This window comes from Dufourea novaeangliae, unplaced genomic scaffold (assembly GCF_001272555.1).
Source record: "Dufourea novaeangliae isolate 0120121106 unplaced genomic scaffold, ASM127255v1 scaffold19, whole genome shotgun sequence".
In the NCBI taxonomy this organism is placed as follows: Eukaryota; Metazoa; Arthropoda; class Insecta; order Hymenoptera; family Halictidae; genus Dufourea; species Dufourea novaeangliae.
Genome location: NW_015373889.1, coordinates 249158 through 273947, shown reverse-complemented (window position 1 = coordinate 273947; position 24790 = coordinate 249158). Strand labels below are relative to the sequence as shown.

General features: G+C 39.6%; 1 protein-coding gene across 2 annotated transcripts; it reads left to right on the top strand.

Moving 5' to 3' along the window:
• LOC107185751 (muscle LIM protein 1) lies at positions 1 to 24403 on the top strand. Of its 2 annotated transcripts, XM_015573518.1 has the most exons (10): positions 1 to 159; positions 5155 to 5279; positions 7593 to 7755; positions 12981 to 12983; positions 13063 to 13189; positions 17392 to 17488; positions 19241 to 19325; positions 20748 to 21044; positions 21822 to 22142; positions 22920 to 24403. In XM_015573518.1, the coding sequence occupies exons 2-10, from the start codon at positions 5165 to 5167 to the stop codon at positions 23194 to 23196; spliced, it is 1485 nt and encodes a 494-aa protein (XP_015429004.1). In that variant the 5' UTR covers positions 1 to 159; positions 5155 to 5164; the 3' UTR covers positions 23197 to 24403. The 2 variants fall into 2 exon arrangements, with proteins under 2 accessions (XP_015429004.1, XP_015428997.1); XM_015573511.1 differs by lacking the exons at positions 1 to 159; positions 12981 to 12983; positions 13063 to 13189; ... (3 more) ...; positions 21822 to 22142; positions 22920 to 24403 and adding an exon at positions 235 to 253 and having other exon boundaries at positions 7593 to 8495.
• The last annotated feature ends 387 nt before the right edge of the window (positions 24404 to 24790 follow it).

Genomic DNA, 24790 nt, shown 5'->3' with positions numbered 1-24790 from the left:
GTGCAAACCCCTGGCTATGACTAGGACGGTCACGACGCGAGACCAGCCATTCGAATCCAGTATTAGTGCGGTGTAGAGTGCTTGCTCGGTGTTTTTAATCGGACGCCTGCCACATACCCCCGAGTTCCCATTCGATTGTGACTTCGAGAGATACCGGTGGTGAGTACCAGCCAGATTACGAAAGGTGCACGCGATTTTCGACGGGGAGGACACTTTCTTTTCGGTACCAGGGATCGTTGGAGGAGTTTTTCAGGTGACTAAATTCTATTGGAACGAAAATTCTAGCGAAAGAGGATCTTACGGAAGATTAGAGATTTAAAAGAAAAAGATTTGGATTTTTTTGAAGATGGTCTTTAAGTTTAGCCCCTTGATGATCGCTACTCCAAAGTTTTATTTTGTGACCGAAACCCCGGCGGAGAGTCAAGTTGAAATAGTCTTTAAGCTCCGATTCTGTCAAAGATTAGATATTTCGTACGATAAATGATCAATTTCGAATTTTTTTTGGTGATGTTTTGGGCAAGAGCTTAGCCCCTGGATGACTCGATGATCACTATTTCAATTTCGAATTTGTGACTGAAATCGGTGAGACAGTCGTCGGACAGGTTGGAATAGCTTTCAAATTCTAGTACTTTGGAAGAATAGAAATTTTAAGTTGGACATTGGAAATTTTGAATTTATTGAAGAAATAAGGAGATAAGGCTTTAGCCCTTCAGTTACTAGATGATAATTCTTTTGATTTCTGGACTGCGATGGAAACCGGCGAGATAGTCATGATCTAAGCTTCAAATTTTAATAATTCTGAGGATTAGAGACCTCAAATATAAAATTGATGAAATTCGAAGTTATCTCGAGCATCAATACTGGGTAGGATTGAGGGTTCTTAAACTTTTTGGGGGATTTATCGAGTCGAGTAGTGAACATTCAGCCACGTGTAGCGAGAACTGTTGAAATTTGAGACGGAACGAATTTAGTATACACGAGGGTGACGCGTTCTTGTAATGTTATGACGTAATACGCGGCGGAATATGTATAAACAAAGACGTTAAAAATACGGATGTTGCTCGGAGAATACTTTCTTTCTTCTCGTTACGATCCATACTCTACATCTCCGGATTTTCTAAACTAATTTCTGAATTAAACTATGTAGAAAAATTCTTCTCATGCAGGAAAAAGTAACACGATTCTATCATGACGGAATTACAAAAATTGCCGATATTATGCCTTATTTGATGAAAGAGTAGTAAACATTTCAAATTTTCATATTACTGTTCGGATTCAAGGTTTTTCACCACTTTGACGAAATTTTTGTTTTAACAATATTTGTAACTATTTTCCGACATGAATTGAAACTAATTATTGATTTTTGTGTGTAAAGAGAGTATAAAAATTATCTCATAACTTTTTAAATTATTTTTTTAATAATATATTAAGTTAGAATGATCGGAGAGTAAAAGTTAGGTTAGGTTTAACTATAGTGGAGCTGCTTCGACTGAATTCAATTTTACACTAGCCTTGGTTTATGCATGTACTTCTTCATCAATCGATGAATAATTGTATTAATACACTCACTGACAGTGTAGGTAATAGATTCGTGCAATAATAATAAACTGGGTGAATTCTGAAATTGATGAAATATGTATCTCCAACTTCCTGTAGGATGCCAAGCATTGAAATCATTCACCGTAATGCCGATCAAATATGTATAGGCAACTTCCTCCTCAAGCACCAATAGATAGAAAACATTTGAATATTCCATGATCCTTATCAGTCTCTCTGGATGTTAAGGAAAATGGTGAGAAAATATTTTGAACGAATTATAGACAAAAATGGAAAATTAGGGCAAATATTTTTTAAACCAAATTTGGCTGTTAGTGGAATCATATATTATTATAAATTAATTATTTATACAATAATAAGAATGTATTAAATAATGATATTTACTTTTTTCGATAAACAAGAAATGTATTCTTGAATTATTATATAAATTGAAGTAATATATAATTTTTTGAATTTTTTATTTGCTTATTAAAATTCGTAATTTGGACCAGAATATTAAATTATATTGCAAAATGTAGATTTTTTATACGTATTTTTTGAATACGAATAACGCTATTATTAACCAGAAACACGTGATTTTAATGATTGGCACACTTGGTTGTATGTTCATGAATGAAAATCATTGACAAGGGACACAATTTTATGTTCAATTACAATACACTGATTATTCATAAAACTACTTAAAAATAGCCAAAACATTAATAAAATGTAAATCGATCTGAGACTTAGGTGTGAATTTTAATTCAAACTTATAAAAATTCTATATATCATATTTAACCCTCGCGCTTGTTTATTGTCGGGTCACCGGCGACACGTCCACCCTAACACAGCCACCAAATTTTTTCTGCAACGAAACTAAAATCTTGTTATGGGTCACGGGTGACCCAGCATCCAGCTCCAACAGTCCGTACTGTAGACTACAATCAATGCATTCTTAACGGGTACTTATCGCGAGTCCACTGCATTTACTAAATGTTAAGTCTATCAATTAATAATCCACTATGTTTTTTTTAATTATGACGCGATATATTTTAAACTAAAAATTTTTCTTGTTTCCATTTAAAACTTAAAATATTATTCAGTTTTCTTCTATTTTAAACTTAAAATATTATTTAGTAAAAATGGTACAGAATGTTGGAAAAGTAGAAATAAAAGTGAAACAATACAGACCATTGAATACTGTTTCCATCAAGAAAATGCGGATCACTTATTAGTACCATAAAATTTACATCGAACCTATCGCTGAGAGGAAGTACTTTACTGATGTTTAATATTTTCAACGAAGATAATTGATGGCCAGGTACCCCGTTCTGACGGTAAGGGTAATGGCGACCGCGTTGTGAAGAATCTAGCACCTTCCCTAATACGGCCTCGCGGACCGGCTCCCGTCTGCACGGATATAGAATCCTCCGTCTCTCTTTGCTGCTCCCTCGTGGTGTCTACCGTCTCCACTAATGCTACTGCCGTCGCCACGCGTGCCGCTATACGTGCCCGACGGTCACGCGACTTCGACTTTGACTTTCCATCGAATATTGTTTCTGGATTTCCTTCAACAATTTGTTTATGCTACCGTTCGAATCCATGTGGCCATTTTCAAATCCACGTGTCCATTCTCAGATTTATGGAACCATGATTCATGTGACCATTTTTTCGACCTATGGGACCATTTGGCCATTTTCACCATTTTTACCCTTTTTACCATTTTTGCTATTTTTACCATTTTTATTCAAAATTTTCCTAACAGTTCCTAAACCTTGTGCAATATTTATAGGATGAAACCATTGTTATATAACTGTTAGAGATAAATATTTGGAATGGTATGTCGGTTTCACCGTTTCTGTTCAAAATATGGAAGCAGTTCGTCGTGATATCTTCAACCTCCGGTGAACTTCCGCTACCGGTTATCCCATTCATTCGCGCAGGAACCCCCGAACAGTCTAAAATTACATCTTATGTGACATTTATGAGGAGTAAATTCAATTTTAAAGCCATGCTTTTCGAAATACTCTACGTCCTTACTAACATTATCGCGGCTAATATTAACATTTTCCGCTCTGATTACTATTAATGGAGATTTTAGAACCCTGTGGTTAATGTATGATTTGGCAGAATGTTCCACGATTCCCTTGTCGTTTTATAATTTCGTGTTTCTGATATAACTGTCACGAGTGGACCACTTTAATTCGATGACTGACGAGTTGTTTCGCTAAATGATCCAGAAAATTGATCAAGAAAACATTCAACCTCTTACAATTTGTTAGAAAAATATTCTGAAGGTTGTGTTTAAACAATTTGTTACTGAAAATGGTGTGAATCAAGTTCCATATACAAAGTGTTCCATTTATTAGAGGACAACAAAAATTTCTCATTGACCTTAGACTATAAAAAAAGAGACTTTTTGTTTACAAGATTCCCTTCTATTCACATGTCACAATCATTGATCAAATGAAACGAAACTATTTGTATCATAGAAAAATAAGAAGCTAACAAAAATGGTTGCAATTTAGGATGTTCATTCTAAAAAAAATATTTTCTCTTCTCTTTCTGATATAATTGCCGAGTAATGTGTGTGTACAATCAATTTTCTGGTTAAAAGCCACGGTTCCAAGAGACCGTCGAAAATTGGGCGCAGAAGCGCTTCCGAGTTCCCCTATCCTCATAAATCTCCCAGATTCTCGCGAGTCCCTCGCGATGGCCGACTGCGAAAATAGTCGCGGTTGTCGACGGAGGGCGTGACGGAAACCACGGATTCTTCGTGTTTTAGTCAGCGGCCGGTTAAGTAACCAAACCGTTGCGTTCTGGTTAGCTTTAACACTAGAACTGCCAGCAACACCGAACTAAATTATAGAATACTTAAATCAAAAATATATATAAAAGAATAATATAAATAATATATGACACATTTTAAAATGATACAGTATAATTAAAGGTCAACATAAATTTCGATGAATGTCATCTTTAGGATTCCAGCAGCAGTACAATAGGAAATGTGAAATCCGCCATTTTGATGGGTTTGGTAGTCCTGACGTCGACTGTCAAAAAGAATATGAAACTATTATTTTTTAAACTTGAGGAAACTACAAAGGTTAGGTTAGGTTTAACTGAGCTCTACCGAAAATATATCTAGCAATCTGGAATTACGTTTCTAACGCCATCTTCTGGGAATTGTGGTAACTTGTTGGCGAATAAAAGTATAGTTTAGAGGATGTGCTATGGATAAATAATGGGGAATAATAATCGATCCACCTGTCTAATCATTAGGTAATACGTTGTGAAAACGGTGAATGTCCCATTCAGCTGCCGACGTGTTTATAGACAGAGAAATGTTATGGTCGTATAGCTTCTATAATTTTTAAATAATTATTCACTATATCAAATATTTAGAGGTCTCTCGATAGTAATTTTACGTGAATTTTTGAAATTTTATAATTGAAAAAGTAAGAAATTTGGCAAGAAAATATTGTGAATATCCGTGGAAGATTTCAAGAATCACTGTGTACCGAAAGGAATTGTTCCCAAGAAAGTGAACAGAAGTTTGTTTATTCGCTGACAAAATCTTGACTGTTATGCTAATGTAGATTTTGTCTGTTGTTTCAGGACAAACAAAATGCCTTTCAAACCAGTAGAGCACCCCAAGTGTCCCAAATGCGGCAAATCCGTGTACGCCGCGGAAGAACGAGTCGCCGGAGGCCTCAAATGGCACAAGATGTGCTTTAAATGCGGTAAGTCGTCACACGTATACCGGAAGTTGCACGTTACACTTATAGCTGGTCCGTATACACGGTGTTTCCAAACTATGAAATAGAATAATAAAAGCAAAGAAGACTTAATCCCATAATTGTATTATTTTTCTATCGAAAATTTATAATTCTTCAGACATTTAAACCTTTTTTCTTTTTTTATTACTAATAAATAACTTTTCCAGTAAACAAATTATTGGTACCCTATTTAGATCTCATGATACTATTTTCGCCAATTTTCTCTTTGTGAACAAAAAAAAAAACGGTTCTCATAAGTGTTGTCCAATTAAATATCAGACTTCAATCACCAACAGGTGATAAATAACATTTACGCGTACCCATTTAGTCCCAGTAGTATCAATTTCTTCTAATTTCTCTTTCGACAAAACGATTCCCATGAACGTGGTCAAGCAAAATAATCGTAATCAAGATTCCATCATGGCGGACGGATCGTCCGTCAGGTCGCCATTGCGCGCCCAACAGCGCTTCCCCGTTGCGCAAACAACACCATCGGTCCTTTTTAAATTTAGCCGCCTCTATAAATAAGTTTTACGCCAGTCCCGGATGGCTCGTCTTGGCCCTAATTAGTTCTGTATGCCAGCCAAAAATCAATCGGAACCACCCAGCGGGTAGAGGCCCGCCGTCAGGTGCAACGACCCCGAAACCGCGGCGTTCATCCGCAAAAATCCCCCGTGTTCTGTGTTCCGTGGAGCCACGGGATAAAACCCATCGAATATTCAGCCGACGTATCGAAATAACCCGGTGCAGGGAATTCGCGGCGCGATAATTACCCGGTTTATTCGGTTATACTTTCGACTTATACCGTCACTCGGCCGGCGTTACCAAACTCAGTTGAATAGAGAATTAACGCTATCCCCGTATTCGACGTCAGAAACGCATCAATTTCGGGAGATTCTACATGAAAACCGAATTTGTGTTATTCGGAGTTAATCCACAAGGCTGTTATTCCTGTCCAAATGATTTAATTGAGCGCCGTTTTATTGTCGGTATCGGCGAACATGGAGGAAGTATTTAGGTTAGATTGCCCGAGCGCGAAATAGCGATCACCTTGGATTGGAATAACGGAACATCCTTTTGGTTGGTGGAAATTATTAACGGAAGTCATTATTTTTACTTTACTGTAGAATATAAGTGATATTATTCAAGACATGTTATTTTGTTGGCAGTAAAATTATTTGAAGAATACGATACATGGTAGCTAGGGTATATAATGCTTGGGATATATGTATATCCAGAAGTTAGGTTGTACAATACTTGGGTACATACACAGATGTTAGAGTATACTATACTTAGGATACATACCCAGAAATTAGGGTATGTATCTAGATGTTAGGGTGTACTATAGTTAGTACATATAAAAAAAGTTATGTACTATAGTACTTAGGGTGTATACCCAGCAGTTATGGTATCCAATCCTTACAGTATATACCCAGAAATTAGGGTATATAATACTTAGGGTACGTACCAAGATATTGGGGTAATCTATAATTAGGGAATATACCCAGAAGTTAGGGTATCCTCTTCTTAGAGTAGGTACGTACCCAGAAATTAGGATATAAAATACTTAGGTTACGTACCAAGATATTGGGGTAATCTATACTTAGGGAATATACCCAGAGGTTAGGGTATCCAATCTTTAGAATAGGTACGTACCCAGAAATTAGTGTATAAAATACTTAGGGTACGTACCAAGATATTGGGCTAAACTACACTTAGGGAATATACCTAGAAATTAGGGTATCCAATCTTTAGAATAGATACGTACCCAAAAATTAAGGTATAAAATACTTAGGGTACGTACCAAGATGTTGGGCTAAACTACACTTAGGGAATATACCTAGAAATTAGGGTATCCAATCTTTAGAATAGATACGTACCCAAAAATTAGGGTATAAAATACTTAGGGTACATACCAAGATATTTGGGGTAATCTATACTTAGGGAATATACCCAGAGGTTAGGGTATCCAATCTTTAGAATAGGTACGTACCTAGAAATTACTGTATAAAATACTTAGGGTACGTATCTAAAAGTTGGGGTACCCAATCGTTGTGATACGTAACTATGAAGAAGTTAGGGGTATATTATACTTAAGGTATCATCTAAAAGTCGTAGAGAACTGTCCCAATGAAATGAATCAAATTCCACCATATTCAAATTTGAACCACTTGGATAGCCTATCGACTACCTGCCCACATTCTTTATTCACCTGCTAGCGATCTTTATCTCATCACAAATAGGCCGCAGCCAAAGCACGTGTGTCCTCTGTTCCAGGTCTCTGCGGCAAATTGCTCGACTCGACAAACTGCAGCGAGCACGAGGGCGAACTATTTTGCAAAGTCTGCCACGGTCGCAAGTTCGGTCCTAAGGGATACGGCTTCGGTGGAGGCGCTGGTTGTCTGTCCATGGATCAGGGCGAACACTTGAAGAGTAGCGAGTGAGTGCACCTGCCGTCGTCCGACATCCCCTCCACGTACTCAACCCTACCACCCCCCGACCACACACCCCTTGTCCTAAAACCCAAAACTCAAAAAGAAACAAAAAACCAAGAAAAGAACAAATTCTCCGAGTCGTTTTGCGATCGCCTGTGTTCCCGTGTTGAACCGTTCATACATGGCGTTAAACAGAAAAAAAAAAAAAAATTACGTACCATCGACCGATCGAGCCGGCCTATTGATCGCCACCTGGCATGACCCTCCTCTCTTGGTACGATAAAAACCGTGTTATGGAAGATCGAATTGGAGGAAGCAGCAGCCTGCCCAAAAAGAACCCAAGGACCGAGAGCATGCGTCTCCAGCATTACGACTGTGCAAAACCGTGGTTTTCCACACCCTCTACCGAACCCCCCAAAAACGAATTATAATAACTGATTTTCGTTTATCTTTTCATTTGTATATTTGGAGATACTTTTTTTTCTGGAATTCGTAGCATTTTCTGGACCCCTCTTGGTCTTTTCTATTTCTTTTTTTCTCGTTTTTAACTGTTCCAACCCCCTGGCTACCTAGATCCCAATTGTCCCTTGAATCCTCTCGTCATCCATCGACACCGATAGCGATCATGGGGATGGTGATGATACAGTATATATATACGTAAACGACGACGATAATCAATAATAATGATAATTAACTGTGTTTTTTTAATCTAGCCGAGTATCTCTTTTGTTGTCACTGTAACAACTCGTATTCTCCCCCCCCCCCCCTTTTTTCACCCCCACCCACCCACCACGCAAATGATTAATAACGTATTATAATGTTTACTTGTTTCTTCGTTTCTTTTATGCGATTACTACAGTTACGCCTAGTTTATAGAATCATTTGTACCATCTGTAATAAGTTGCCATTAAAAGACGAAAAAAAGGGAATTTGAAAAAAAAAAACAGATAAAACAGAAGAATTTGGTTGTTCTTCATTGAAAAAAAAAAAAAAAATAACATTACGCAAAATGAACGTTGAATACGGTCGGACAAAAATGTTCTTGCCATTTTGGATTTGATTTGATTAATAGCTGGATTTTTATCTAGAAATTACCATGGTACAGATGAATATTATCTATCGAGCTAGAAGGCTCTCGGTACTGCCAAAAACATTTTTGACCCACTGTATGTGCACAGAAAAAAACACCTAATTAGTTGTATATAGTGATAAAAAAAAAAGCAAACGTGTACGAGAACGTTCCGTCGGCCTGGCGTCGAGGAGAAGTGGAGGGAACCCGACACGGTCGTTCCATGGAGACACCAAGAACGAACGAAATGGACGCCAGGCCTTCCGTTAATCCTCGAAATGGCGAGATGGATCCTTCGAGATCCTATTAATCTACACATTGTCACAAACATTGCATACACCAACGAACAATTTACCGTCCTTTTCCAAATTTGAATATCTAGTTCCATGAAAATTAACTCTTAGAGACTGTGGCGCCATCTTGAAGCAAAAAGGCGGGAAATTGCATAAAATTCAAACTGCATAAATTGCAACAGGACGAATGGTGGATTATTTCCTTCCGTGCCTAATCAAAATTATTTTCAATCTGTTTTTCAATGTTTATGAAAGTCTGGTTAAATGAACAAACAAAAATATATAGTTGAGGTTAGGATCCACCTCGCCTACAAAAATTGTCCGACTCATCATTTAAGGGTTAACGTTTAAACCAGCCTCACCCAACCTCTAGCCCCCTTTTGCAAGACAGAAACGAGAGTCACCCCCCCCCCCGCCAGCCCCGCCGAGTGCGAGCCAACCGGAGGCCCACTGAACAATGTATATGTTGTCGCTTTATCACGAGCCTGCGCGTGCCCCCTCGTGATAAAGGGAAATACCAAGTAACGAAAAGAAAAAATGGTGAGCACCGAGTCAAATTCCGCCTCTCTCTCTCTCTCTCTCTCTCTCTCTCTCTGCCTCTCTCTCTTCTGCCATACACTCTCCGCGTGTTCAACAAAGTAGAGGAAACTTGGCTTCTTTCTTTTTAATTTTTTTTTCTGTATTTTTCTTGACTTTTTTTTGTTTAAATTATTTTTCTTCCTCTCTCTCTCTATATATATATCTATCTCTATCTTTACGAATTTATCGATCCGCACACCTGCACGGCCTCTCGTACCTTTTTTTTTTTTTTCTTCGAGACACGTAACCCCGTAACCTTGCTAACAACGTTAACTCGATGGGTGCTTTCAATAGACGCGAACACGCCTCGCTTACAGACCACACACACGCCGACGAGAAAAATACGTAGACGTGCTTCAGCAGACCCCCTCGATTGTTGTACTGAAATGGCGTCTCTAGATGGTTCGAGGTTGTTGTGACAGGAGTTTGTTCCGATTGGGGATAGGTCGTGGAATTTGTCAGCCTCGAGAATTGATTTTGACGGGTGTACAGGAAATCCTCGATGAGTGTTCGAAGACTCCTCGACATTGACAAGGAAAGGGCCCCAGATGTAATACTGAATTTTTAATTAGGTTTAGCGCTGTGATAGATCTTCGAATTCTGAAGCCAATGATATTTGTTCCAAAAATATTTAATATTTAGTGACGAGGAGCCTTCGAACATTCATCTTACATTTATTGTAACTCTTGAAAACGTTTGGTGGAAACTATGTTTTTTTTTTTTTGTGAATAGAGTCGTTTCTTGATGATTATGATCGCTTTTAAAAAATTACATTATGTACTTTTTTTTATGTAAATGAACTGAGTTATGAATAACTTCCATTTTTCTTTTTTAAGTCTGTTTCAGGTTAAGACAGTTAACAATTATCGTTAAATTTGGGAATTTTTATTGTAACTATTGATTGTAAATCCACCTAGTATCGATTTTAGTGAAAACTGTCTAAAAAGTATGTAATTGTATTTTTTTTTAAGGGTCTAGAATCTTTTTTTAACATTGTTAAAGATATTATTATTCTAGGAATAATGCTGAAATTTCGAAATTCTTATCTAAAATTTTTAAAAATTGTCACCGGTAACATCAGGAATCATCGAGAGGCCATTAGAACAACCCCCACTGTTATGGCCGCTATTCTCACTCCCCCACCCCTTTTCTGTTTTCATCACGACTATCTTTCTCTCACTCGATTCTGTTTTCTGTCCCAGTTTATCACCCCGTTCCCATTTCCAAAATCTTATTCATCTCTGTCCTCACTTTTTCTTTTTCTGAGTAAACCGTTATTTTATTGTTTATTTATTTTATTTATTGTTACACACGATCCGCTTCTTGGCTCTCCTCTCTCGGGGCTCGGCGGAAGCCACTTGCGTGGTTGCAAAGGGGAAAAGAGATACTAACCCATCGCTAACATGTGCCTAACATTCTAACACGAGATTGTTATTCTGTGACCAATTTCTGGTAATCAGTTTTGCCTTTTCCTATGTTTCTGTTTTTTCCGTTTCTTTTTTTTTTTTCATATCTTGCGTCGATCGAGTTGTGAACGATTGTCGAGAAAATCGAAAATCCTTTTTAGAAACCGTACTGATCAACTCCACTCATTGTACAGTCAACAGTCGTTCCACGTAAAGACGGATCACGTAAATTACTAAAAATTACGCAATAGTTTTTTTCATTTTTTTTTTCAATCAATGGAACAATAGTCCTAGAAACTTGTAAAGGGTCGATTTTTAGTGAGAAATTATTAGATAAATAATTTAGCCACGTGGTTTTCTTGTCAGGTGCTCTGTCTTCATGTGAAACAGACAATAATTCTCTAAAAAGATAAACTTCTAACCTTTTTAATGTAATTGAATTTATCACCAGGAGATGATGGATGTATATGGCTTCTGAAGCATACGTTAGGAGTAGCAGTGAATAATTCATTATTTTGTTTTTACAATACAGTTCAAATTTAACGTGTCTTCCTGCTATTTTTGTCGGTAAAAAAGACTCAGGAAGTTACACAGGAACATTTTCTATTATTTGAAATAAATACTGAATTTAATAAAAAAAAAAAAATTGTGGATTAATCATTGCTGCACCTGGGATTTAACACCCTCGAATATAAAACTTACATTTTTCACTAATTCAATGTATAATATTATTACTTTGCTAATTATATTTCGAGGGTAAAATTTGAAAAATAATATGTATAGTTTGTTCCCTGTTTTGTTTTTTATAAATTTTGTTTTATGGAGTCGATCAGCTCCTGAGTTCAGTTTCGAGATCATTTTGCATGTCGTGAAAACGAAGATCGTTAGTAAAATTTCGACTTCGAAAGCACATCTACACACGTTCACCGCTCGACGTCACCCCTTCTCTTTTTGCGGTGGTGTTTTTTTTGGTACTATTTGCTTGCCCGTTGTGCCCGACACCCTTGTAATAATTTTGTATTTTCTTCAGGTTTTTTTTTAGACATTGTAGAATATTAAATGGTGCACGTGGTTTATTACTGTCCAATGCGATTCAACAAAATGTACGAATCATTGTCATTAATTTTAAATTGAAAAAATTACACAAGATTCGCTTAAAAAATTATGGTTCACAATTACGATTAAAAAAATTCTGAATATAAATTTTAAAAAACTTGAATGATTCATTTCAATGTAGAAGAATTAATATTTACACTCGAATGAATAATATTTCTCCTAATATTGTCCTTTGTATGGACAACTTACGTGGGTCGTATCTTCAAACAGTTAATTCACTGCGCACTGATTCATTACTCACTCATCCACTAGTCAAAACTAAACTGAGGCCTTGTATCGTCTTCGACCCTGTAAAAGTCTCCCCACCAAGGACCTTTCACGAGGACCGTTGCCTCGTCGTTGGAATATTGTAAACACAGAAATGACCCGTGTGTGCCATCACGATCAATTCGAAACGTTCGTCACCAGAATGTTTGCCATAAATCACGATTCATAAACACTCTTCCAAAATGATAATATACACAACTGTTTCAGTTACCCTGAAACAAGATATTTAGTCGAAGTTCTTAGAAACTTGGTTTAACCTTTAAGTACCGAAGCGTGGTCTCATAGATTAACTTTTAGATAACATTTTTTCGAATAAGTTTTTTGCTGAGTTATAGACCGTAAAAATCTCCGTGTGATCTGCGAAGCCACGGATTGAAACGGCACCTCGTTACTTAAAGGTTAAAATAGAACTGAAAATAGAGAATGTCGACGCATCCAGTGCCCCATATGTAATCGATGTGTTACGGTAGCGGACGTGTCGAATTTGATAATTTTGCAAGCGTGTGTCGGTGCGCAATACGGTAGTTAGGCTTTGTGTAACGTAAGTCCAGAAAAATGGTATTATAACGGCGCAATTTTTAGGGAGCTCTCGCGGGGATCGAACGCCATATTGGAACCGCGAGCGATCGCGAAGGCACCGGAAGGAGAGGGATGCCCACGATGCGGAGGATACGTGTACGCCGCCGAGCAGATGCTGGCCCGCGGAAGGGTGAGTGTTCCAGGCCTGCCCCCCTCTCCGTTTTGAAACGGACACCCAGTGTCGCCTTGGTGCCGCGACTTAAAAGACCAGAAATAATCCGGGGATCGAGAACAATTCCGCGTTATATCACGACGCTGGGACGAGAGCCTAGCTATTCCTGGCCCGATGGTGATCTTATTTTTACCAACGGAAACCCGATCCCCCCCGAGACGAGAAGTAGTACGGGGTTGTAAACAGCCCGTGAAATACTCGGGTTATTAATCGCTTGATACCAAGGTGGAAATCTCGATCGTGCGAGAGATCTTTCGATTACTCACCGCTAATCTTGAGCCTCGAACGTTCTGGAGTAATGTGTCGGTGGTACGCTTGGGATCTCATTTATTTAGACAGTGTAGGAATGGCTAGAAGACTCGAGAGGTGAACCATTTTTTGGAAAGGAATCAATTCTTGTGGATTAGGGAAAATGTCGGCTTAATTATGGGAGAGAGTTTCTTGTAGATTAATTAATTACGTTCATGCAAAATTAGAATTTACGAAATTTTTCAGGGGAATAATTAATGAATAATAAACTTACAATTCGTATTCTCGAGATTCGTCTTCCGTTCACATTAAATATAGCGACTGCGAAAATTTTGCAATTGTAAAATTTAAAAATTTTCTTGTCCACTGTCACGTTTAATTAACAAATTCAATTTTTAGATTTCAAGTTTTTATCTCAATAAATCCTAGATAAAAAGGATATTCAATAAATATCCGTCAGTTCCTGATTTCCAAAAATGTTCAATTTTTAAACAAATTGTATATCCAAGTGAAAATAATTAATTACCCTGAAGTTGCACAATTTTATATACATCGAGAATTTTCAATTTTTAAACACCAATATCTTTCAAATGATTTTTCCTCGGTTCGGATAATGGAGGTTCCGCGATAATTTTTCTACGGAAAAAAAATCTGCCATTCGATCCCGACGAAGTCCTCGACGAGATTCCGAATAAGCTAATAAAACGACGATGATCCGATGCGTGGCCTCGCGTTATCCGATGCTAAAATTGACCGCAACTACGGCTGACACGGTGCCAGGGGGCTCATGGGCCGTGACGCGGCTCCGTAATCTTGCCCGTATGACGAAACGCGTAATTTCATAACAATGAGGGAAAAAAAAAGTACGCGCAGCAACGGCGACGACGGCGAGGAATCCGTGGGATGAGTCGTCGGCACCGTGTGCGCTTGTTGCCGTTGGTGCCCGCCCAAAAGCTTTTCCTATCTTCGTCGTTGCTTGGCAGACCACCAATTGGTCCACTCGACGCGTTGGAAAATAACTTGGAACAGCCGACTCGGTGGATTAAACCGATGCAGGCTAATTGCCTTTTCTAGATTATTGCCAATCCGTCGTTGCGAACTTAGAACCTCTTTACAGGAGACACCAAACATACTATCCATCTTTTGATCTTTGGTTTCGAGGATGCAGCTACGTCTCCACTTGATGATTTTATATAAAGTCTTACAAGATGCGCTTACTGTTACGTTTTTGCTCTAGGAAATAAAATTTGTAAGTGTATTTCCAAGTGGACACAGGGTTAGGGGGAGCCTCGATAATTGATCTCCAGTGGAGACGTAGCTTTAGAACATTTGAATCGCTGGAGACCTTAGGATTCTAAAAAGTTGTAAGGTCTTGGATGAAAGTGTTATTGTATTATTGATTTTCGGGGCAGTTTTATGTACTTTCTGTCTTTATGCTAACTATCCACTTGAGAGAAATTATCAAGACTTACTCTCAAGCTTGTATCCGAGTGTTTTACTCAAAACTATTGACTCGAACACTGACAACAGAATTCGGGAAACTCTATTTTCAATTGGATACAGGTTTAAGTGTAAACCTCGAAAGTTGTTCTCAAGTGGAGACGAAGCATAAGTATGGAAATTAGTCCTCCAATGCTGAACAAGTCTCGTGCACAAAGATTCCTGGTGTCTCTCGTCTGTTTTTTCAAGATCAGAATGATTTAGTAAATTCTGTACAAAGGAACTGTCTTTCATTAGCTAACAGAGAGTTAACTGACCGATCAACAAATGAACCTCTGTGCACCCGTGTCTGTCCAATGACGGAGTATTCTACTGTCTGTGCGACGAGCCAACTTCCACTGCAATAGTGCGATGAAATACAATGAATTCAGTTATTTTCGGTTCGAATACAATAGACCGGTCCCGTTGCCCAAAATCTGTCTTCTATCTCGTTAGCCTCCGATCTGAAATCGTCCAAATTATTTAACGATTCCGATTAGTCACTTAGAGCGCCGAACAGATTGTTAGACCGACTACGAAAAGGCAATATATTTATGAATGTAATTGCACTCACGATTTTCAAATAGCGTTTTAGGATTGATTCATTTATTAACAAAAGACTTCAATAATTTTTTCATTACATATTACGTTAATTTAATAATTTTAAACTACAGTTAGCGTTAGTATTATTTTTTAGATTGTTTGTAATTGTAAATTCTGGTAGTGTGGGAAGTTCTTAAATTTCTTGGGAATTATTTTTTTTCGGATGATTTATATAGGGTGTTCATAAATTACGTGATCGAACTTACTTACCATAAATATTAATATAACTTATCATGTCCCCATGATAATTCTTCTTTGTGGAAATAAATAATACGAACATTTGGCATTAAAAAAGTCAAATAAACATTCAGAGCAATTGATATTTTACTAAATATTCACCAGATTACTACGTTCCACTATTTTACGAATAGAAATGTTTACAACCCCCTGATCAATGATCTACATGAAAAATCATTAAAATCACAAGATTAAATTATCGATTATCCAAGAATAGAGAAAATGTTCGCGGCACCAAGACGCCACCCATCGAATCGACAGCCAGTGAAAACTCGCCTGTCGCCCGGGCGCATCATGGTTATTCCTGCTTCTTGTGATTAGGCTTACCATAAGCAATGCTACAAGTGCAAAGTCTGTCAACGGTCTCTGGACTCCACGCTTCATTGCGATGGTCCTGATCGCGAGATATATTGTCGAGGTATCTTATCGAAATCCAACGAATGTGAATCGTCCTCGTGTACTGAAGCACTGCCACCCCCACACTCGTTGTCTCCCCTCGTTTCTTTTCTTCTTTTTATTTTGATAACGACCCCTTGAATTAATCGCTCTTGCACCCACGTGAACCTCGTTCGTCCATAGTTTATATTCTTTTTTTTTTCTTTCACACACACTGGCGCAAAGTGTTCCGTGGATTGTTACACAGGAACCTGAGGAATCTTCTCCCTTGGCCCCGAGTTACTATTCGCCGCCATTATGGTACCGAGTGACTTCTAGTACAGTAATTGATAAAAAAGAATGTTTTTTTATGCATATTGAGGAATTAATTTATTAGGATAATTATAATAGGAAATAATGAGTAGTAATGAAAGTAGTAATGTCCAGTATTGATCAGACATGTCAGCTGATAGCATAAGTTAAATTTCAAAATAGATTTTTTACTGATCATTTTTACACGTACATCATATAATGAAAATTGTGCCTCAATCTGTACAGATCATCGATTTTTTTGTGTACAATACGAAGGATATGGAATAGGATTTGGCAGACGTGTCTGCACATTATCGATTATTTCTACTTAGTCGAAGCAATTCGTATCAGATAAATTTTAAGAGTCAGTTTTTTAAAGACGAATAATTGTATATTGAATAAAAATCTTCGTACCTTGTTCTCGATTAATTTTTGGACAAGAAGTCATTCCATGCTTGGTAGTACCATCATGGAGGCCATAACCTATATTCGTTTGCCACTTTTGTGACCGTCAGTTCTATTACCAGCGAATTGTTTGGGATAAACGAGGGAATTTAATCATAATTCTGTTAAAGTAAATCAAACGAGTGGATTTTTGTGATCAAATTGAACATTTATGGAGGGAATAATATAAGAGATATCTCAGTATTTAGGAACATTTAAATTATTTCTGGTATTATTGAAGATGCGGAAAAGAAACCCTCTTCTAAGTCACTCCATATTTTTAATAAATATCTGTTGATTATGTCTTCGGCAAAGGAAATAATTTAAATGTTCATAAATAATTAGACACCCGGTATGTTAGTATAATTTGGGAATAACCGTGAGTAATAGAACATAAGATTCGTCGACCCCTTCCAGAGTACTTTTCGTGACTAACACGTGTCCCTTTGTGTTCCCCGCAGCAATGGCACAGGGAATGCTTTAAATGTGCCAACTGTGCCAAGAGATTAGATTCCGTCAATTGCTGCGAAGGTCCTGACAAGGACATCTACTGCAAAGGTGAGGAAACCAAGCCACGATTATACGAGGTGGGACATAATCTACTAGGCATATTTTCAATCTGATGAATAAGTCTCCTTAAAATGGAATTCAAATAAGAAGGAAAAGTCTAGATTCTATCCTCAGGATCTCTAGATCCCAAAGTCTCATCAAGATCTATAAAATGAGAATAATGCACAAATGATACTCATAGATCTCCTTCATCTGACAATTAGCTTCGGCAAAAAAGGCTAACTTAAGTCCCCAAGATCATCAGAGTCTTAGAATCCTCAGCTCATCAAGCCTCTAGGACCTAAGTCCTTGGACTAATCAAAACCCAGGACCTAAAGATAACGAGAGTCTTAGAATCCTCAGCTCCTCAAGCCTCTAGGACTTGAGTCCTTGGACTCATCAAAACCCAAGACCTAAAGATAATCTGAGTCATAGAATCCTCAGCTCCTCAAGCCTCTCGGACCTAAGTCCATGGACTAATCAAAACATAGGACCTAAAGATAATGAGAGTCTTAGAATCCTCAGCTCCTCCAGCCCCTAGGACCTAAGTCCTTGGACTAATCAAAACCCATGACCTAAAGATAACGAGAGTCTTAGAATCCTCAGCTCCTCAAGCCTCTAGGACCTGTGTCCTTGGACTAATCAAAACCCAAGAAATAATGACCTCAGAGTCTTAGAATCCTCAGCTCATCAAGCCTCTAAAAAATTAGTCCTTGGACTAATCAAAACCCAATAACTAAAGACCTCAGAGTCTTAGAATCCTCAGATCCTCAAGCTTCTAGGATCTGAGTCCTTAGACTAATCAAAACCCAGGACCTAAAGATAATCAGAGTCTTAGAATCCTCAGCTCCTCAAGCCTCTAGGACCTAAGTCTATGGACTAATCAAAACCCAGGACCTAAAGATAATGAGAGTCTTAGAATCCTCAGCTCCTCAAGCCTCTAGGACCTAAGTCCTTGGACTAATCAAAACCCAGGACCTAAAGATAATCAGAGTCTTAGAATCCTCAGATCCTCAATCCTGTAGGACCTGAGTCCTTGGACTAATCAAAACCCAAGAAATAATGACCTCAGAGTCTTAGAATCCTCAGCTCATCAAGCCTCTAAAAAATTAGTCCTTGGACTAATCAAAACCCAATAACTAAAGACCTCAGAGTCTTAGAATCCTCAGATCCTCAAGCTTCTAGGATCTGAGTCCTTAGACTAATCAAAACCCAGGACCTAAAGATAATCAGAGTCTTAGAATCCTCAGCTCCTCAAGCCTCTAGGACCTAAGTCTATGGACTAATCAAAACCCAGGACCTAAAGATAATGAGAGTCTTAGAATCCTCAGCTCCTCAAGCCTCTAGGACCTAAGTCCTTGGACTAATCAAAACCCAGGACCTAAAGATAATCAGAGTCTTAGAATCCTCAGATCCTCAATCCTGTAGGACCTGAGTCCTTGGACTAATCAAAACCCAGGACCTAAAGATAATGAGAGTCTTAGAATCCTCAGCTCCTCAAGCCTCTAGGACCTAAGTCCTTGGACTAATCAAAACCCAGGACCTAAAGATAATGAGAGTCTTAGAATCCTCAGCTCCTCAAGCCTCTAGGACCTAAGTCCTTGGACTAATCAAAACCCAGGACCTAAAGACCTGGTAACAATACTCTCTATTTTACAAAAAATATTTTCGACCCAAAACACGCCCAAAGTAGGTTATGTTCCACCGAAGTAGCAACAACTACACAACCGACCAGATACCTTTAACCGATGTTCTCTGCAGTATGCTACGGAAAGAGATTCGGACCCAAGGGTTATGGCTACGGCCAGGGTGGTGGCGCCCTACAAAGCGACTGCTACGCCAATGGGTGGGTTTACAGAGCCGAGACTGAGACGGGAACACACAAGAAAAATCCCGCCTCGGCTTCTACACTCTCATTATATATGATGCGCTTGTCTGCTTAACAGCTTGCTATCCGAAGAAATTCGGTCCGCGCGGTATTGGCCACGCTGGGATTATGTGGATCGGGCTGCAGTGCGATATTCAGGACGAGGGGTACGCGCACCCCCCCTAATTATGCCATTCCAGTTTCGCCAATCCATATGTGCGTGTGTGTGTGTGTGTGTGTATCCATCAGTCTTAACACTTGATCGATGAAAATCTTCGATCCTCAAAGTTGAATGCATCTCTGAAGACCCAATTGGGAAGATAAGTGTTAAGACATCCCCCATTTTTTCCAACTAATTTTCAATCAAAATGGCGTCTCTGAGTCTTTGATAGAATCATTTTTTAAATTATTTTCTACCATTCGAAACTGTTCCAGGAGGATCGTGAAGATTCAAAAATTATCAAGGGATGTCATTAAGCTCCATTTAGATTAATGTTGGATGAACCTGGCCCCTGAGTGAAAGAGCGAACGAGAGAAAGTTTGCATGTGCCTTTATACACAGATACACACGAGTCGACGCTTTAACGCTTTGCGCTATTACTCACCGTCACTCTTACTGAATTTCTATTCTCGAGGCCACTCGATCCTTCCAGACTGTCGAGACCACTTCCTTTCGAAGTACTGTCATGTATATACACTTTCTAGATATTCGGTATTCGGCAGATCTGTCATCGAGTGGCTGCCGTAATTTTCGAATAAATAGTGAATAACGTTCATCTCGTCTCTAATGGCACCTGTCTCCTTTCTGAAGTTGATTACACCGAGTACGTCTGTCCCCCGGAAAATCAATTGTTAAACAAACCGGGGATCGGGGAATACATTATTTATGACTGGAATAATCAACTTTCATTGCAAGTTCTTTCACCGGTAGAATCACCAGACGATCCGTGGCTTTCATCGAGGACCCTACCCCCCAGCATGCTAATTGCCCAATCAATATCAATCGATTTCTCATTTGCATGGAGTTCTTTGTGAATGTACAATTAGTCGGAATCGCACGACTGAGGACGAGAAATATTTCTGACTTTACAAAGACGTATAGAAATGAAAAATTTAAGTTAGAATCCTCATTTTTGCGACTCCATGTTGAACACACTACCAGCCAACAGTATGATGACATCTGAACTATAGATTAAGGTACCATATTAGGTGCCATTGTTATTATATAATATATCAGAAATCCTGGAAGTTTCAGAACTGCAATACATTCTCTGTCAAATAAGTATAATTTAATCACCAATAATTTTGTAAACCTTGTTATTATACCTTTGGCCGGTAGCACGTTTGATAGTTGAAAATTAGGAGGATCGATGGTAACAATGACCAATATGTGAAATGTAGCGATGCTGCACCTCGTACCACCGTAGTCGACACCGCCGCGATCATGGCCCCACCCGGCAAGGGTTGTCCGCGTTGCGGCGGCGTGGTGTTCGCCGCTGAACAGGTGCTCGCAAAGGGTCGCGAATGGCACAGGAAGTGCTACAAGTGTCACGACTGCACCAAAACTCTGGACTCCATCATCGCCTGCGACGGGCCCGATAAAGATGTGTACTGCAAGACCTGCTACGGAAAGAAATGGGGACCGCACGGATACGGATTCGCATGCGGATCAGGATTCTTACAGACCGATGGCCTAACGTGAGTACTATCTTCCTCGAGCCACACAATTTCAATTATAGAAGCTGTTTTCTGGGGTCCACTGACCAGTCTAACAAGGGAAGGCACGGAAGTGTCCACCTCCGATTTTAATGAAACTTCGTATGTCTGTTAAGCAGCCAAAAATAAGGGATACGTATTTTTTTTTATCGGCTGAGACGCGACTTTAAGGGGTGATACCACCCCTCGAAGTTTCGATCCGAAGGTACTATCTCGAAAACTAGAGGAGATACACGAAAACTTCTAATGGACGAGGTTTGCGGTTTTTGATGTAGAATAATATGGTGCTAACAAATTGTCCAAAATATAATTTGTTTATAACAAAAAAATTTCGAATCGAGACTTCGAGGGGTGGTTTCACCCCTTAAAGTCGTGTCTCAGCCGATAAAAAAAAATACGTATCGCTTATTTTTGACTGCTTAACGGACATACGAAGTTTCATCAAAATCGGAGGGTGACACTTCCGTGCCTTCCCTCGTAAGTCCAGATTTAGCTCCTCTCTGATCGCCTAGAGACATAGTTCACGACTTCAAAAATAAGGTGTAGTCTTTTACGAACTTCAAGTAGTACTGGCCTGTGCTACACGTGCTTAAATTGTAAATAAAGTAGTCTGAATTGGGTATGGAAGAGTAGCCTACCTAGGCTATAGAGTAGCCTAATTAGGCTAAGGCTGATAGCCCAAAATTTCAAGATTCTTTAGACATTTGACACCTTAATGAGTCAGTAAGATACGAGGTTCAAAGCTATTCTGTCTTTCAGGGAGGATGAAATTTCGGCCAGTCGACCATTCTACAACCCAGATACGACCTCCATCAAGGCACCAGCTGGACAGGGTTGCCCGCGTTGCGGTGGCATGGTGTTCGCTGCTGAACAACAGCTCGCGAAAGGCACCATGTGGCACAAGAAATGCTTCAACTGTGCCGAGTGCCACCGACCGCTGGACTCTATGCTAGCCTGCGATGGACCCGACAAGGAAATCCACTGCCGATCCTGCTATAGCAAACTCTTTGGACCCAAAGGATTTGGATTCGGACACACCCCGACTCTCGTTTCGACGAACGGAGATCACGCTCCTTCCTAGTAAGTTACACTTCACATATTCTTTGGAATTTTTATGAAGATAGCCACATCTGATAATGTGTCCTAGTACAGTAGACTCTAACTTTAATGCCACTGAACACATTGCCACATGAGTCACTTCCCCTTCACACGTACTTTCGCGCACACCCATTCGCTCTCTCATCACGTTGCGTACATCGACGCACCAGCGCGATCAAGCTTTTGCGCAGGCGCTGAGGCCGAGGCCATGGCGGCAGAACTTAGCATGGAGGGGGCTCTCAACACATTGCCATTTTACTCCTACAGCCCCGAAAATGGCATTATAGTTAGAGTATACTGTAATGGAACTACTAAAGGGTTTATCAAGTAGCATGTTCTCTAACTTCTACTCCAATCCGTGCACCTTCTGATATTATCCATTAATGCAATTTCTGCTGAATCCCATCAGCTGGATTTATCAAGTAGTACCCTTTCTTCTCTTCGAATCCCATCAACCTAACGTCTGCTATCAGCAGAATTACCCGACGTGTCTATCAAAGAGTATACCTGCTGCCTTCTTCAGAATCTTGTAAACCTTCTATTCCATTACTCCCCAAAAAATCAATCAAGGGGTATACTTTCTTCCAGTGGAGCTACCATTTCCAGCCTCATATAGCTTAGCTGCCATTTGCTACAGTTTAGTCCCTGAAAGGGTCTTCGTGTTAGGTGACTACCCAAATTGGTCATTGAATCCTCTGTCCTGACTCCAATGTTCCATCAACAATCATCAGCTGTAATTAATCCTGATTTCCTCTGCAGCATCGACTCCAAGCCCCAGGTCGGCCAGAAGCGAAATGACGGTCACGGATGCGCGCGCTGCGGCTACCCGGTGTACGCGGCAGAGCAGATGATCTCGAAGAACCGCGTGTGGCACAAGCGTTGCTTCAGCTGCGGCGAGTGCCATCGTTCGTTAGACTCGACGAACCTGAACGATGGCCCTGACGGCGACATCTATTGTCGCGGCTGTTACAATAGAAATTTCGGTCCCAAGGGCGTGGGCTTCGGTATGGGCGCGGGCACCCTGACGATGGCCTAAATTCACTCTCGACAACCATAACGAGATGCTCGAATCAGTCTTATATATATATATATAAATATAATATAAATATAATTATATTCACGGTGTATACGCGCTAATGAATGAACCTGGACGACGGGCCACGGCCCACGTTCATTCGTTCATTCGCGCGTGTAAGTAATGTATATGTATAGACGCCTGACTCCTCGACTAACTCCGACAAATGACGAAGAAATAACGCTGCTCCGGAATTAAACAAAAAAAAAACAAAGAAAAAAGAAAAAAATAGAAACGTTTCACCTTTTTTTGTCGCTATCGACGATTATTTTTACGACGATACGATCGGGACACGCACCGAGACGTGTAGGTTCGATCGGCAATCGCCAATCGGACTTTGGGGGTTGCCCACACGATCCCTTCGACGACGTAGCACACGAACGACCAACACAAACACACACCGATCACGATTATCGAATATATATATATTATACCGACGAACACGCAAACTTTTATTACTTTTGTATGGCGAAAAATTCGGCCCGCCGGGTACCTCGCGCGGGACAGACGTCGGGTCCGATCTCCTTTCCAGGCGAGACTGATCTCACGTGGGCAGTTAGTTCGAAGACGGCCCGCTAAGCGGCGCAGGATAGTTGTAACGGGTAGAGGGAGCCTCTTGGTGGGAGAAAGATGGCGGATAGGTAGAGACACTTCACCCGGAAAGGAGACCTTGAACGTCGTCGCGAGATTGATCACGAGTAGCGGATGGGACCAAGCCCAGGTACTAATGACGATCAGCTAACTTAGTACTCACGGTACATTGCCAAATATGTGATATTGCTCAGCTTGATTACAATCCTGCAATGAGTATGAAGATACAGGTCTGAGTATTCTAACCTGTACAACCATCGAATCTTCTTTAACCAATATTCCATTTGTATCGAAGACTTGGATGAACCCTGGGATAAGAAGGTTCTATTGTACTCTGGGTTCGACTACACTTGCAAGTGTCTTCTTCATAGGTTAATCATTCAGGTTCGAATATACGATTCGTTGAAGTTTGGTCCCATCCCCAACGACGAGCATGCGAGCAACATAGTACAAAGGAGAACCCGTATACCTGGACCGCAATCAGGAGCAACGATGTAATCAAACGACGACTAAAGACGAGAGAGAGAGAAAGATATATATATATGAGAAGCACAGATGAGTAAAAAAAAAAAAAAAACAGATACAAGAATGATTATTTTCAATAAATGTATATTTCGAAATAAAAGTGGGAGAAAACTGTTTTTGTTTTTCGTGAGAAGGGAAAGGCGGCACAACATCGTATCGACAACGGCAACTCGACATTCCATTGTCAGATCAAAGGACGCGTCGAAGGAAAAGTCATCGTGTTGAACGAAGCCTCGGAATATGAGCTACGCCCGAAGCATTTACTATAAAAATAGTTCGAATATCGATAAGGAGAGAGAGGAAGAGAGAGAGAGAGACTGTGTGTGTGAGAGAGTGAGAGAGAATAGAGAGAATGAAATAGGACACGATGATAGAGAGGTTTGTTTACAGCCATATCGATTCGTTCGACAATCCGAAAACCCTTAAACCAGAAAGCTTT